The sequence below is a fragment of the Thalassophryne amazonica genome, chromosome 15 (genome assembly GCF_902500255.1).
Source record: "Thalassophryne amazonica chromosome 15, fThaAma1.1, whole genome shotgun sequence".
NCBI lineage: Eukaryota > Metazoa > Chordata > Actinopteri > Batrachoidiformes > Batrachoididae > Thalassophryne > Thalassophryne amazonica.
Window position 1 is genome coordinate 89,650,289 of NC_047117.1, and position 14,122 is coordinate 89,664,410.

Consider the following 14,122-nt stretch of genomic DNA (forward strand, 5'->3'; position numbering starts at 1 on the left):
AACTGCAAGAACGTTCGGTGCTACACGGTACTGAGGTGAAATACACAGGTTACAGGAACCAAGCGTTAAAGTCAGCATTCGCCATAAACGCTAACCGCACTGTAAGTCACACTCTGCTGCACCAATTTATAGCCACGTCCAGAACCTTGTGAAGTGTGTGTGGATGTGCGTGGATGTGTGTGAAGGCTAATCCGGACTGACAAGCTGATAATGTATTTCTTGTCACGGCGATTCACATCATTAACTAATAAAGATTGATTGCCCTTTGTTCTCTGTCAGTGACTGTTTGCACTCTTGCTCTGCTGACTTGGTAAGTTTGAATCTACGTGCGTGCATGTGTGTGTGTGTGTGTGTGTGTGTGTGTGTGTGCACGCACAACAGACCAAAAAAAACACAAAAACCTGTGCTCAGGGCTTCCCTGCCCACAGGTCAGACTCTGGCTGTACCCAGTCTTCTCCCATGATGCTTTGCAGGCGGAAGTCTCGGAAATACTTCAGAAGGTGGCTGAGAATGACAGAAGGAAAGTTGACTGTAACATTGTGTTTTTGTGTTTGATACCCAGCTCGTGCTTCCATCAGTGAGACGAGCATCACGGCACAGGTTCATATCACGATTAGGTGAAATACAGCAACCAGTCTGGAGAATCTGTCCAAAAGGATCTTTCTAAAGGAGAACATTGCTACTCTGCTTCTCTCGCTTTCTCCCTGTGGTTTAGCTGGTTGCCAAGGTGAAACATGGATCAAGCAGAAGTTAAGCCATACTCAAATTAGGCTCCTGTGGCAAAAGGTCGTGTATGTTCACATTGTTTATTTTGCAAACAGGAGCTGAGTTCTTGTGATAAGTAGCGATGTAACGAGATGTTCTTTTAGGGATTCAATGTTATGTGTCGGACGCAGCTCGGAGAACCGACCAGCGTTTGAAGGACCCAGTATGAAATAAGCAGAGCACGGTACAAAGGCTAACTGAATTTAATACATAACAGTGAAAATGTAATAACAGAAAGGTGCGGTCTGGCGTGGTGCGCTCCCAGCAGCGCTAATGGTCCGGAGCCAGAAGCTGTTTCGGACCCAAGGACCCCGCCGACACCCCCCAGGTGGCCGCAACAACCGAGTCTGTGAAAGAAGGAACCATTATGTGAGTCCACACTCTACACACAGAACACTTAAAGGTGTACAAACAGCAAACACTTCCTGGCTTGATTGCTGATCAGCTTCCAACCTGCAGGCATGGAACATCCAGTTCACAAAACTCCGAAGCTGATACATGACTAACAAACAGCTCAATACAATAAGGTGTGAGGGACACCACATTTACTGACTGTATAACTGTTAGTCACAAAATCTAACGTACCTCAGGAAGTGTGCTGACGAGCGTGAGACCTCACCCCCTCCTCTTTCACAGACTGTGCATCAAACCTGGACGTTTCTCAGCATCCGCTGCTGATGAGATGGCTCCCGAGACGACGATCTCACCCGTCTGGTCACAAGGTCGAGTCTCTGGCAAATACACACTGTGCACTCCAGTCTTAAATGCCAACACGCTCCAATCCATCCAGATGCACCTCAGCTGTGAGTCCTGACGAGTCGCAGGTGATCAGGGTGAGGTCCTGACAGCCTCAGCAACACAGCCACTCAGTCCCAAATGCACACCACCTGGGAGGAAACCAAAAGGCAAACAAACCGGCAGCCAGGCCCCCCCAGCCATATAACATTCAACAGAAAATCTGACCCTCAAGTGGCCTGCACCAGTGTTCAAGACCACGCCTCCATAACCACAGAACATGCACTGTGCACCATGATGCAATGCAATGCAGAGGGGGGAGCTCATTTTATGTGATTGATCTGTATAGCATGAATGAAACCTTTTTCTACAAATCTGAGGACATTTCCTCTTACTTTGTTTCGTACATGCTGTGGCTGCGTTCAACACGGACCGTGTCAGTCCCGCTATTTGACAGCACAGTGCTGACACAGCAATAACAAGCAGCAAACCTTCAGTGAACACTTGAAAAATGTCACTCTTCTTTATGTGCATCAGGTGTGTTTCTGATGGATGGCACATGATGTAAACTTCTTATTGTAGTAATATGCATATAAATAAACATGTTTTTCTGTGACTGTTTTCCTTCTGCTCACACAGACTATGCAGCCAGGTGCAGAGCCAGTGGGTGGGTGGGGGGTAGCAGTGGCTGGCCCCCTCAACCACCTCAGAGCTTCACTTTTGGAGGATTTTTTTTTTCACAGCACATATCATCATCATCATCATTATTATTATTATTATTGATGATGATTATGATGATAATGAGTGTAAAACTAAAACATTGTTCAGTTAACTTTACTCTGAGTGTCGAAATTTTACTCCAACAATTCTACACTAAGTGGAACTGAGCAGCCACATGAAAAAAAAATCTGTTTACTTTAGCTTGGAGCAGTTTGGATTGAAGAGTTTTCTTTGTGTATAGCAGAGCTGTTAGATTGTCAAGTGAACACACTGTATAGACTTTAATGTGCTTGCAGTGTATATTGAGCAACTGCAATATCTAGGAAAACAAGTATCAGGTCAGGACTTTATTTTAGGTTTATTTATTGACCTAAAATGCTTAGTTGTTGTTAGGTCTCTATTAATAATAAAATTACGTAGAATGCCATGTTGTCATGCACTGACTTTTTTTGCAGAGTCGTGTGCATGAGAAATTATTTTAGAATCATTCAAGTCCTAGTCTCGGTGGAATATATGTAGGACAGTATTGGAATATTGTTCACTGTAGTTTCTTGTCAGAACACTAGGGGTCACACCTGACACCCCTTGCACTTGTTTTCCATCTGAGTGATCTTTGGTTTCTCCTGATAGCAGCCACCTCAGTAAAGGTCGGACCACTGTTACAGAACTCAATCAGAGTTGGGAAACACTAACACGCCTCATATCAGCATCTGCAGGAAGCAACTGTTTGGCAAAATGTCAGCAGTCAGACATGGAGTACAAATTTGCAAACAGTTATGAAGCGTTTGACAGACGGGGTTAGCCAATGTCTTTTCTTAGGTATTCTATGTTGATGTAAAACCAGCACACTGCTCACCTCTTGGCATCATGTGTAAACTGCCAAACAATTTATGCTCCCAGGTTTGGCTACAGAGAGCAAAACAATACCACAAGCACTTTGGAGTCATTCCATGGATGAAATGTAACTTCAGAATACTCACAAATTGGGTTTTTGGCCTTCGACAAGTTCGTCTTTGGGCACTGGGTAGAGGGATTCATAAGTACGCTTGTCTCCTGAACCATGGATGGCGTATGAGTTCATCTGGTTGACATTGGGGGGGAAGTAGCTCCACGGGATGAGAGCTTCGCCCACCCAGCTGTCCCCTGTGATCTTGGCATTAAACACCATGGGGAGTTGTTGCTGGAGAGCAGAATCGAGACAAAAGAAACGGTGATCCCCAGTGACAAGTTATTGTTGCCACTCAAAAACATCTTTTTTACACTGGCCTACCACAAAAGCTTGGCCTACTCCTGAGAGCAGCAGGATCAGGTGTTGTCCATGGCTTAAAGGAAAACAAGGAACATTTTTGTTTATTTACTTGTCAGTTTTAACACGTGACCATAACTGCGTAACTCACTGTACTTACGGACAAACCTCCACCTCAAGATAATTTTCGGTCGTGCTATCAAGGAAGAATGACTCCACCACTGAGATAAAGAAAAAAAATAAGGTTAGTCAGGTATTAACAAACTGCTTGCAATGATTTATCAATAACACCAGCAATGATTGAAGAGAACAAGAAAACAATATCTTTATCATGTCATAAAGCAAGTATATTTACAAAAGACATCAAAGGGCATCTTCTCTGGCAATGATAACAAAAGAGAATATGAAACTATTAGGCTGATCCAGATCACTGAAAATATTAGACTGACCCAAAAATTATATTGGACCATGATAAAAATGACATTTTTCATTATTTTTCTAAGATTAAAAAAAAAAATCCTTAAAATTGAAAATAATATTCAACTCAACTCAAACTTTATTTCTAAAGCACATTTAAAATGACAGCAGTTGAACAAAGTGTGGTACAAAAAAGAAAAATGGGAACCAAGTTACGCCCAATCATGAGTAAATAAATAAGTTAAAAATAACAATAAAATTGCAGAAGGCAATAAAATGAATTAAAAAAAAAAAACAAATAAAAAATGTAGGATGAAGAATTTAAAATAGAGACAATTGCTCATTTTGGAAACACCAGAAAAAAGTAGGTTAATAAAGAGGATTTAAAAGTCTCGAGGGTCAGGGATGACCTAATATTGAAAAGGAGATTATTCCAAAGCCTGGGGGCAGCCGTCGCAAAGGACCTGTCACATAATAATAATAATAATAATAATAATAATAATGGACTGCATGTAAATAGCGTTTTTCATCTGCATCAGACGCTCAAAGTGCTTTACAATTATGCCTCACATTCATCCATTCACACAGATGCATTCACACACCAATGTAAGGGTGCTGCCATGCAAAGTGCTCACCACACACCGGGAGCAACTCAGAGATTAAGGACCTTGCCCAAGGGCCCTTAGTGATTTTCTGGTCAGGCTGGGGTTTGAACCGAGGATCCTCTGGTCACAATGGTCACAAGCCCAATGCTTAACTACTGGACCATCACCTCCCCTTATAATAATAGTAGTAGCAAATTTGTACTCCATGTCTGACTGCTGACATTTTACCAAACAGTTGCTTCCTACAGATGCTGGTATGAGGCGTGTTAGTGTGTTAGTGTTTCCAAACTCTGACTGAGTTCTCTAACAGTGGTCCGACCTGTACTGAGGTGTCTCCTATCAGGAGAAACCAAAGATCACTCAGATGGAAAACAAGTGCAAGGGGTGTCAGGTGTGACCCCTAGTGTTCTGACAAGAAACTACAGTGAACAATATTCAAATACTGTCCTGCATATATTCCATCCAGACTAGGATTTGAATGATTCTAAAATAATGTCTTATGCATACGACTCTGCAAAAAAATCAGTGCATGACAACATGGCATTCTACATAATTTTATTATTATTAAGAGAGACCTAACAACAACTAAGTATTTTAGGTCAATAAAGAAACCTAAAATAAAGTCCTGACCTGATACTTGTTTTCCTAGATATTGCAGTTGCACAATATACACTGCAAGCACATTAAAGTCTATCCAATGTGTTCACTTGACAATCTAACAGCTCTGCTATACACAAAGAAAACTCTTCAATCCAAACTGCTCCAAGCTAAAGTAAACAGATTTTTTTTCATGTGGCTGCTCAGTTCCACTTAGTGTAGAATTGTTGGAGTAAAATTTCGACATTCAGAGTAATGTTAATTGAACAATATTTTCGTTGTATACTCATTATTATTATCATCATCATCATCATCAATAATAATAATAAATAATAAGTGATGCAAAAAAATCCTCCAAAAGTGAAGCTCTGAGGTAAAAGAAAATCTCACTACATCACTCACTACTCATTATAAAGTTTGCAAAGTAAACAACATGAACATGAACGACCTTTTGCCACAGGAGCCCAATTTGAGTATGACTTAACTTCTTCTTGATCCATGTTTCACCTTGGCAACCAGCTAAACCACAGGGAGAAAGCGAGAGCAGCAGAGTAGCAATGTTCTCCTTCAGAAAGATCCTTTCGGACAAACAGATTCTCTGTACTAGTTGCTGTATTTCACGTAATCGTGATACGAACCTGCGCCATGATACACTCATCTCACTACATTAATAGTAAATGTAGCAATAATAATAATAATGTATGAAGTTATAAGCCTTATTTTTAAATTTTAAAAAAATTACTACAAACACCATTTCTTACAACCTGGAGACTCCCAAAAATAAATGTCATTTTCATCACATTAAAAAAAAATTATTATATTTATTTATGTATTTATTCAGAATTTACTTACCGTACATTTTATAATTGTATTACTTAATGCCCGGTATGTACAGCCCAGTTTTGTTTTTTGTTTTGTTTTTTTTGTGCTCCCATCACGAAATGAGTCAAATTTTTGTGACAGGGTTTTTTAACTCACTATTACTAACCCTACTCCTACCCGACCCTAACCATAACCACCCCCGCTTCACTTTTAATTTTGTGCAGCCATCACAGAATGAATTAGAATGAATTTGGGCTGCTGTGATGAAAATGAGGCGCTTTTTGTCGCAATATCACAAACCAATAGATTAATGTATATTTTGTGCTGCTGAATAACGATTTTCCGTGAGACTGGGTTGGTATGTCTAATTAAATGTGATGCATGGATTCAAGAATTGTTTAGTCACACATACACTGAGAAAAGTACACTGTCACTGTGAAACAAGTGACATTACATTTCCTGGATAACAATGGAGCATGTGTAGCGGCTGGCACTCTGCATTGTGTTGTTATGACTCCGCCCGTTCGCTCCCCTCAGGACCCGAACTCACGATCTCCGGCATGGGAGTCAGACTCTCTAACCAGAAGGCTAAAACCCAGGGCTCTGGCCTTGTGACCAGAGAATTCTTTTTTTTGAGTTGTTGAGAGTGAGGTTTACTAACTACATCTGCACAGCGACACCTGCTGGCCTCTGTTACACAACATTAAACATTTTTAAGGAGACTAACACACACACACACACGCACACACATACTCAGCAAAAACTGAAACAGACACTTGAAACATGAAAACACATTTACATAGAAAAAAAAGCACTAAAATATAGAATATTCAGATAAATGGGTGGTTTGGGAGAGTTTGCTGTGCAGCCGGGGGGGGCTGTGGAAAATCAAGTGCAATAGATCCTGAAATAGTTCCAGGCCTGCAGGCTGCAGAGACGGGCTAATACAGAGATGGGTAACTGTGTTTGATGAAGAATCCAACCGGGTCTGCTCTTGCTGGAACTGATCATCTCAGCAGGTGGTTTCACTGAGCTCCACACAGAGCAAAACGAGCTGAGGTGAGGAACGCATCAGTGAAGTCACCTGCTGAGCATGTTGTTCACAGTGAAAACCTACAGACTGGTACACAGTTGCCCAGTCTCACTGCAAAAACACCCACTTGTGACTGAGGTAGGAATACCAGCAGACCCACCAACACAGCAGAGTGCTCATTATCTACCTTGATTACAGTGGGGCTAGTTTCCAATCTAATAAGTGGCATTAATGAGGCCAAATATGTGGGGCTCATTAACCAAAAATCAAACTTACTTAAGGTCAATTAGACTGGATTGTTATTACTCAGCCTAATTACAGGGTTTAATTGCTATGTCACTATAATAATGAACATGCAGCTGCTATTATGGCCTCATAAACAAAGTTAGTCCCAAGTTTCTTCACCATCATTCACCATTTTATTTAATCTTAAAGTGGCATCAAACTAACTTTATACTTTTTATGAATGTAATTACAGATGTCCAATATCACCAAAAGTACTATCACTACTAATACCACTTCAGTATCATGTTATATGACAGTCATGTCACAGAAACGACCTCTGCACGGATTCTAAAGTTCAATTTCAATCGATGTGGTGTCACGCCGCACTACCACAGTAATTACACACTACTGCTTCATTAAAACTCAACCAGGTAATTGAGAAATTCCAAAAAGCAATTGGCATGGCATTTACATTTTAATTATCTGTTTGTAAAACAATACATAGACATCATTATATTTGTGTAAAGTAGTCTGTATATGATTCCTAAATTAAAGGACTTTGAAAGGGATTTTGAAAAATACTTGGACACGATCAACAAAAACATTTCTGCATATTTTCTGCTCCATCTCTACAACCAACAGGGCTACAGAGATGATCTGAAGTTCATATTGATCAGGAAAATATTTGTAATTGATTTAAGTAGAGTGACGATGAAGGTACACTGAAGTCATGTTTGTCAAAAAAAAAAAAAAAAAAATTTTCACAATATCTTGTTTCCTGCTTGTAGCCTAAATGAGTCCAGTTTGGAAGCGAGAGAATAAAAAACAGAAGAAGCTGTGAGACCTTTCAACAAAAAGGTGGAGGATTCTAAGAACCAAATGATCACCACAGGGTTTTGTAAGCAAAACATTGTGCACACTCAAAAGCTTGCATATGCTACTAATATACAAATAATGAATGTTTATGAGTTCAATGGTTCAAATATTTCATGAGGTGAAAGCTGGAACATTTGCCTCATTGAATGATTTGTTCCAGCTTTCACTGAATTAAATATTTGTTCCATTGAAAGAATGTAAAAACATTCATTACTTGTTTTGTACAACGGCTAAAATACATCCTTGACATCTGACATTATATTAATTTATACACAACAGAAAAGGGACTTACATTTTAGTGTGTCACTGCACTGACTTTGTGTACTTCCATATAAAAGGAAAAGAGTTTGTGTACTTCCTCACTCCAGCAAAAAAGCTTTGGTGCATCACTGCTGCTCTGACATCAACAATCCAACACAAACTTTAAATACGAATCCAAAAATAATTCTGATGTCGTCCGAGATGCCGCGCACCAACTTCATGTACTTCCAAAAAAAAAAAGACTGTGTAGTGCAGCGAAAAAAAAAAAAAAAAAAAAAAATCACATCAGAAATTAGTCCAGCTTTTCATTCTAACTTCCTCCTAACAGCTCTTCATGCCTCTAGATGGCTTACAGCGCAGTGGATTTGCTTTGTATGTGCGTGCGTGTGTGTGTGTGTGTGTGTGTGTGCGCAGAGTGCAATGGTACCAAACATATGGAACCAAATTTGCATACTAAATGCAACGCAATACAAATGGGACAAATAATCCATGTCACATGACATACAATGCGCGACTCAAATGACAAGGATCCACTCAGCTGTTATATAACATGAAGTATCACACGTGGATATATCCCAGTGCACAGAGCGTACAGCATTTGCATCAGCCCTCTGATACTCTTTATAATAAATATAATAAATATTAAATTCAAATCTGTCTGTCAGCAAAATAAACTGAATGCAATAGAGATGATTTACTAAAGTATCACTACTCTGATGTTAAAAGGTGTTTTTATAAAAAGTATGTAGACTGCTCCAATTGTTGGCCAGATAGAGGAACTCCTCTATATTTAATATGAAAATATTGTTAATATCAAGGGTTTTACATCTGATGATTTCAGAATTATGTTGTTAGAATTATGTGTAAATTAATGGTTATTAATTTTTTTAAATTATCTGTCTATTTATTCTACTTGTTATATGGTTCATGTTTTTAGTTATGTAATACTTGATTTTATTTTGTTACTCGCTGCTTCTCCTTTTAAAGTACACCATGTAAACTTTGAGTACATGTGTATGAATAAACATATATAAAAATGAATACATTCTGGGACATATGATATTCTGTTTGTAAAATACAATTAATATTTGTTCTTTAATTTCTTAATTTTTTGTTAATTTAATATGCATCTTTTAAGTCACTGATTTGAAATGTGAATAACAAAATAATTCATCACGGTCCTGGTGCTCTACACAAAATTTGCTAGTTTTCCATGGTTGTCATTAATAATAATAATAACAATAATAATCAGAAGAAAAAGCCTCATGCCATCCCTTTTGTGAAAAACCAGTATCATTTTTGTCCATCCTTCAGGAAAAAAGTAAGAGGAAGACGTTCAGTAAACATTTATGTTGTGGAACATATGACAGTCTGTTTAATTAATACAATTAATGTTTGTTCTTTAATTTCTTCATTGTTCTTAATTTAACTGTACAGATATTTAATATGTATCTGATAAGTTACTGATATGAAATGTGAATGACAAAAACAATTCATCACTTTTCTAGTGGCGCACCAAGATTTGCTGGTTTTCATGGTTGTCAATAATAATAATAACAATAATAATCCACAGACCATCCCTATTGTGAAAAAAACAATTAATTTATGATGATGACGTATTGAGGAGTTAGAAAAATACAAGCTACAACCTTTCACATGGAAAATAAAAACAATGCTGTAAAAAAATTGCTGTGGAAGGCAGAATTTATGTTATTTTGTCTCTGACTGACATGTTCTGTTGGACGAGCATCACCTGGGGCCTGTACTATGAAGCGGGGTTAACTTACTCAGATGTAACCCAGGGTCAACCTCTTAAACCAGGGTTGACAAAACCTGGTTTTTCAAGTGGTGTTAATCGGTACTACGACACTGAATAAGATGTTGATTTGTTGAACCTGTGTTAACCTAATTGGAGTTTGTGCACGTTCACATAAAAGGGGCAGGCTGCAGCACACGTCACCATTTTTCAATGATGGCGCGGTCACCTTACTTTACCGAAGATGAATGCACGACTATTATGCGGAGCTACGAGGAATTTAAATTAATGTTAAGGGGGAACTCAAACACATCATCTGCCAATAAAGCAAGACAGGCTTGTTGGCAATGTATTGCTGATCGGGTAAATGCGTACATACAATTCAATTGTTCCCTAAATCTGTTACAGATGATTAACCTGTGGAATGTCTAATATGTGTAAAAAAATGACCTTTCATTAATTACGCCCAGATGCAACACGATTCAGAGGTGGGGCATAGGCCTACTAATAAATGTTAGGTTAATTTAATGTTTCCTAAATAGGCTACTTTGACTGTATGATTGCTATTCCTAATCCTGTCAATATTTCAGATGCAATAGCAGTGCCAAACGCACCTGGCAGCAGGTGAAGATGAAATATAAAAACATCCTTCAGAAGGGTAGGTTTATATTCATAGCTTGATAAGCCCCACTTCGCCTAATTAATGGACATGCATTAGACCTATTTTGATATTAGTAATTACCCGCGATTGCATAAAACCCTTCTTTGATTTGCATTGCGGATAAATGGCCAGGGAAAATGACAAATGCATCCAACAGTTTAGATAGAGCAAGTACTACCTTGCAATCATACGACATACAGTATTCTTGCTCAGATGTTCAGCATCACCAATGGAATACATAAATTGTCCACTGGCAAAATAGGCACAAGGCACATTATCTGCTCGATCATCGGGGCATTGCTACACTGTAAAAAATTACTTGTTTTTACTGGAAAACGCTGGCAGCTGTGGTTACCAGGGAATTCCTGTAAAACATACAGCAGCACAGTAGATAACATTACAGACATAATATGTATATGGATTTACAGTGAATGAACCACGGCTGACTCACATTAAAAGAACTGTTAAATCTATAAACAAGAGCTCTCTTTTTTTGTACATTTAACTGATGTATGCTTTACAGGAATTCCCTGGTAACCACAGCTGCCAGTGTTTTCCTGTAAAAACAACAGTCTTTTTTTACAATGTACGATGGGTGACGTTACAGACTTCTGGCCCGATCAGCTGACAAAGATAACGAATTTCCTCGGTTGAGAATCTTTATCTTTCATAGAGAATATCGTCCGGGTATGTCAGCGGATTCTGGCGGTCTTTAAAAACCCTCGCCCTGCGAAGAGAGCCCCTCACAATTTGTTCCCCAATATCAAATGGATCATCCAGGTACGCCGGCATTGTCTTCGGAGTGATTGAAGGTGGATGGACGGTACTTATAACGGGATTGGTTAAGCGAAAACCTCAAGCTAACCGAGAACATAACCTGCTCGGAGCAGGTTTGGCACACAGCATAAATTGCCATGGCAGCATACCTCGATCAAAACCTATACACCTTTCATAGTATGGGTTCACCGGGAAGTTACTCCACACGTCATCAATTTACTCCTGAAGTTACCCTGATAAGCCAGTAACCCCACTTCGTAGTACAGGCCCCTGTTCATTTTCTTCTCCATAAATAATAATAATGTTATTTTTTTCACATTATTTTTGTGTCTGACTGCATTTTGGTTTTAAAACTCGTGTGAACTAATTATAAACAAATTATGAACTTCGAATTTGTCACAACTCGGATGTTCCCACCGTGATTCTCACCACCTCCCAGAGGAACTTGGCACCCCCCAGGGCTGGAACCAGTACCTTATTTCCCTAATAATTCCTTCAACCTGCCAAGAGACGCCCTTACTCTGCCAAATGTGTCATCCATAGAGCTTCCTTCATACCCACCTTCATAATTCCAGAGTCCTGGAAAAGCATGTCCTGGGGGTCCGGGAGGGGCGTCAGGGTCATTGAAGAATGGAGCGAACACCTCCATCTTCAGCCCTCCAGCCCCAGGAGAGAAAACGATCCTGATGGGGTCGTGGGTCACAGGGTCACTGTCCCAAGTCTGCGTGATGTCAAATTCCATCGGGACACGAGGGCTGAAATGGAGATCGGAATGATAATCTGTTGCGTAAACGCAGACTGGCAGTAAAAAGAGGCGAAAGTCAAACTTACAGAGATTCACAGCGGAATAAAACACAGACGAGTGTCAAAACCTGAATCCCTCGAGTGACCCCCATGGTGTCAGCAGCACTGAGTCAACAGCGCTCCAGGTGAACTCATCTGCTCCTTATATACTAACCCCCTTTAACCAGGTTCTTACCAAATTAATGATTAATTAAAGTAGTCAATAACTTACAGTCAAATGACTTCCTGCTGGAAGAAAGTGGAAATAAAGTCAACTTACTTTATACAAAAGTCCCAGGTATATTTTCAGGGCGGTCCTGGTTCCCAAATCTGAATGTACAAAAATAAAGAATAATCATAACAATAATACAAACGCTCTCTTAATAAATATAACCTGTGTCCAAAACAACACCTATAAATCTTGATCAATCCAGCTAGCAATAAACTGTTCTCCAGTTTCGAATAAAAGCACATTTTTAAGCGCATATAATATACATAACGTTCTACCAAAATATAAAAATGTTAAAACATTTAAATATTATCCAAAGCAACAGCCGACGGAAGAAACTTACAAAGTGAAAGCGGAACCTTCTTACTTGCCTCATTTGAAGGCGGAACGGTTTCAGCGGCGTAAAACTAACTTAGGTTTTAATTTTCTCAGGAAGGTTTATGTACAGATTAGCTATTTGTTCACATATCTGGAGGTGTATATTGGCCTAATCTCAGCAGAAATTAGTTGGCGACGTGACGCAGCTAACCTGACAGCATCTTTAGCACTTAGCTTTAGTGAAGCTTTCGAAACGTCTCACTGACTCGAACCGTATTTCGAGACTTTGAAGCCTCACTGCATCGATCCGTGTGTCAGGACTTTGAAGTCTCGTTGGATTTGTTTCGTAAAATAGCATAATGTTCAAGATATAAAAGATGTATAGCGCACATTAAAACACTTGGATAACACAAAGTCTGAGCACTTACTTCCATGGTGGTCCATAAAATCAGATAAAATGTGGTTAAAAAATAAAATAAAATGCTTTAAAATGTGAATAGTAACAATAGTGATAATAAATGTAGATAGGTTTAAATTAAAATACATATATGAAATGCATCAGAGGGCTGATGAATACTGTGTGTGCTCCATACCACAATATAAATGTACAAGTAAATATACATCTGTCTGTAATGGTGTTTGTGATTATGTATGAGTTCATTACAAAGTCATTCACACCAATAAATCACAAATATTTTGCTGATCGATATATGCTTTAGTTTGTCAATTGAGGCTTCGCAGTTGCTCTCTTGTGGTATTTTTTTTTTTTTTTTTTTTTGGACCATGTTTTCTGAACCTTTGACAAACTTCTCCAAAATCTAATCAATGTGACGCCTCTATCCAAGTGATATTTCCACAAAGTTTGAAGGAAATCTGTCCAGCCATTTCTGAGTTATCTTGTCCAAACACACACACACACAGAGCAGTGAAAATACTTCTGGGCTCACAAGTCACGACTGAGGGGATAAACATGCAAAAAACAATGACTTTTTATGTAATTTAATTTTATTTAACATGGTTTTAATATATTCAACAATATTTAATGTATTCATATAGTAAAATATTCAACAACCCATTCAGCAGTGACTCCCCCCTCCCCCTCCCCCTTATAAATGTATAAATATGTTTACTTAATATTTATTATTACATTTTTACATTAAATAAAGCCAGACAAGCTGAACTGCATGCTGATTATTACTATCATCTTGATTGTAGACTTCAGGAGAAAACCACCATCACTCCGCCATCCTCAACAACACAGTGTCTACCTTGGACACTTTCCAGTTCCTGGGATCC

At 38.9% G+C, this 14,122-nt stretch overlaps 1 protein-coding gene across 2 annotated transcripts; it reads right to left on the reverse strand.

Annotated features, from left to right (window-relative positions):
* Nucleotides 1-351: 351 nt before the first annotated feature.
* c15h4orf33 (chromosome 15 C4orf33 homolog) lies at nt 352-12,588 on the reverse strand. Of its 2 annotated transcripts, none has more exons than XM_034188568.1 (6): nt 12,560-12,588; nt 12,058-12,251; nt 3,627-3,687; nt 3,491-3,542; nt 3,201-3,400; nt 352-504 (listed from the first exon to the last, which is right to left on the reverse strand). In XM_034188568.1, exons 2-6 carry the CDS (start codon nt 12,236-12,238, stop codon nt 408-410), a joined length of 591 nt encoding a protein of 196 aa, XP_034044459.1. In that variant the 5' UTR covers nt 12,239-12,251; nt 12,560-12,588; the 3' UTR covers nt 352-407. The 2 variants fall into 2 exon arrangements, with proteins under 2 accessions (XP_034044459.1, XP_034044458.1); XM_034188567.1 differs by lacking the exon at nt 12,560-12,588 and adding an exon at nt 12,328-12,443.
* Nucleotides 12,589-14,122: the final 1,534 nt, after the last annotated feature.

Excerpts from the sequence above, each read along its gene's own strand:
- c15h4orf33 (XM_034188567.1), bottom strand. The coding sequence starts at position 12,392 with ATGGGGGTCACTCGAGGGATTCAGGTTTTGACACTCGTCTGTGTTTTA. Across the intron at positions 12,252-12,327 it reads TTATTCCGCTGTGAATCTCT|CCCTCGTGTCCCGATGGAAT; the intron begins GTAAGTTTGACT and ends TCTCCATTTCAG. Across the intron at positions 505-3,200 it reads GAAGGCCAAAAACCCAATTT|CCACCTTCTGAAGTATTTCC; the intron begins GTGAGTATTCTG and ends TGTCATTCTCAG.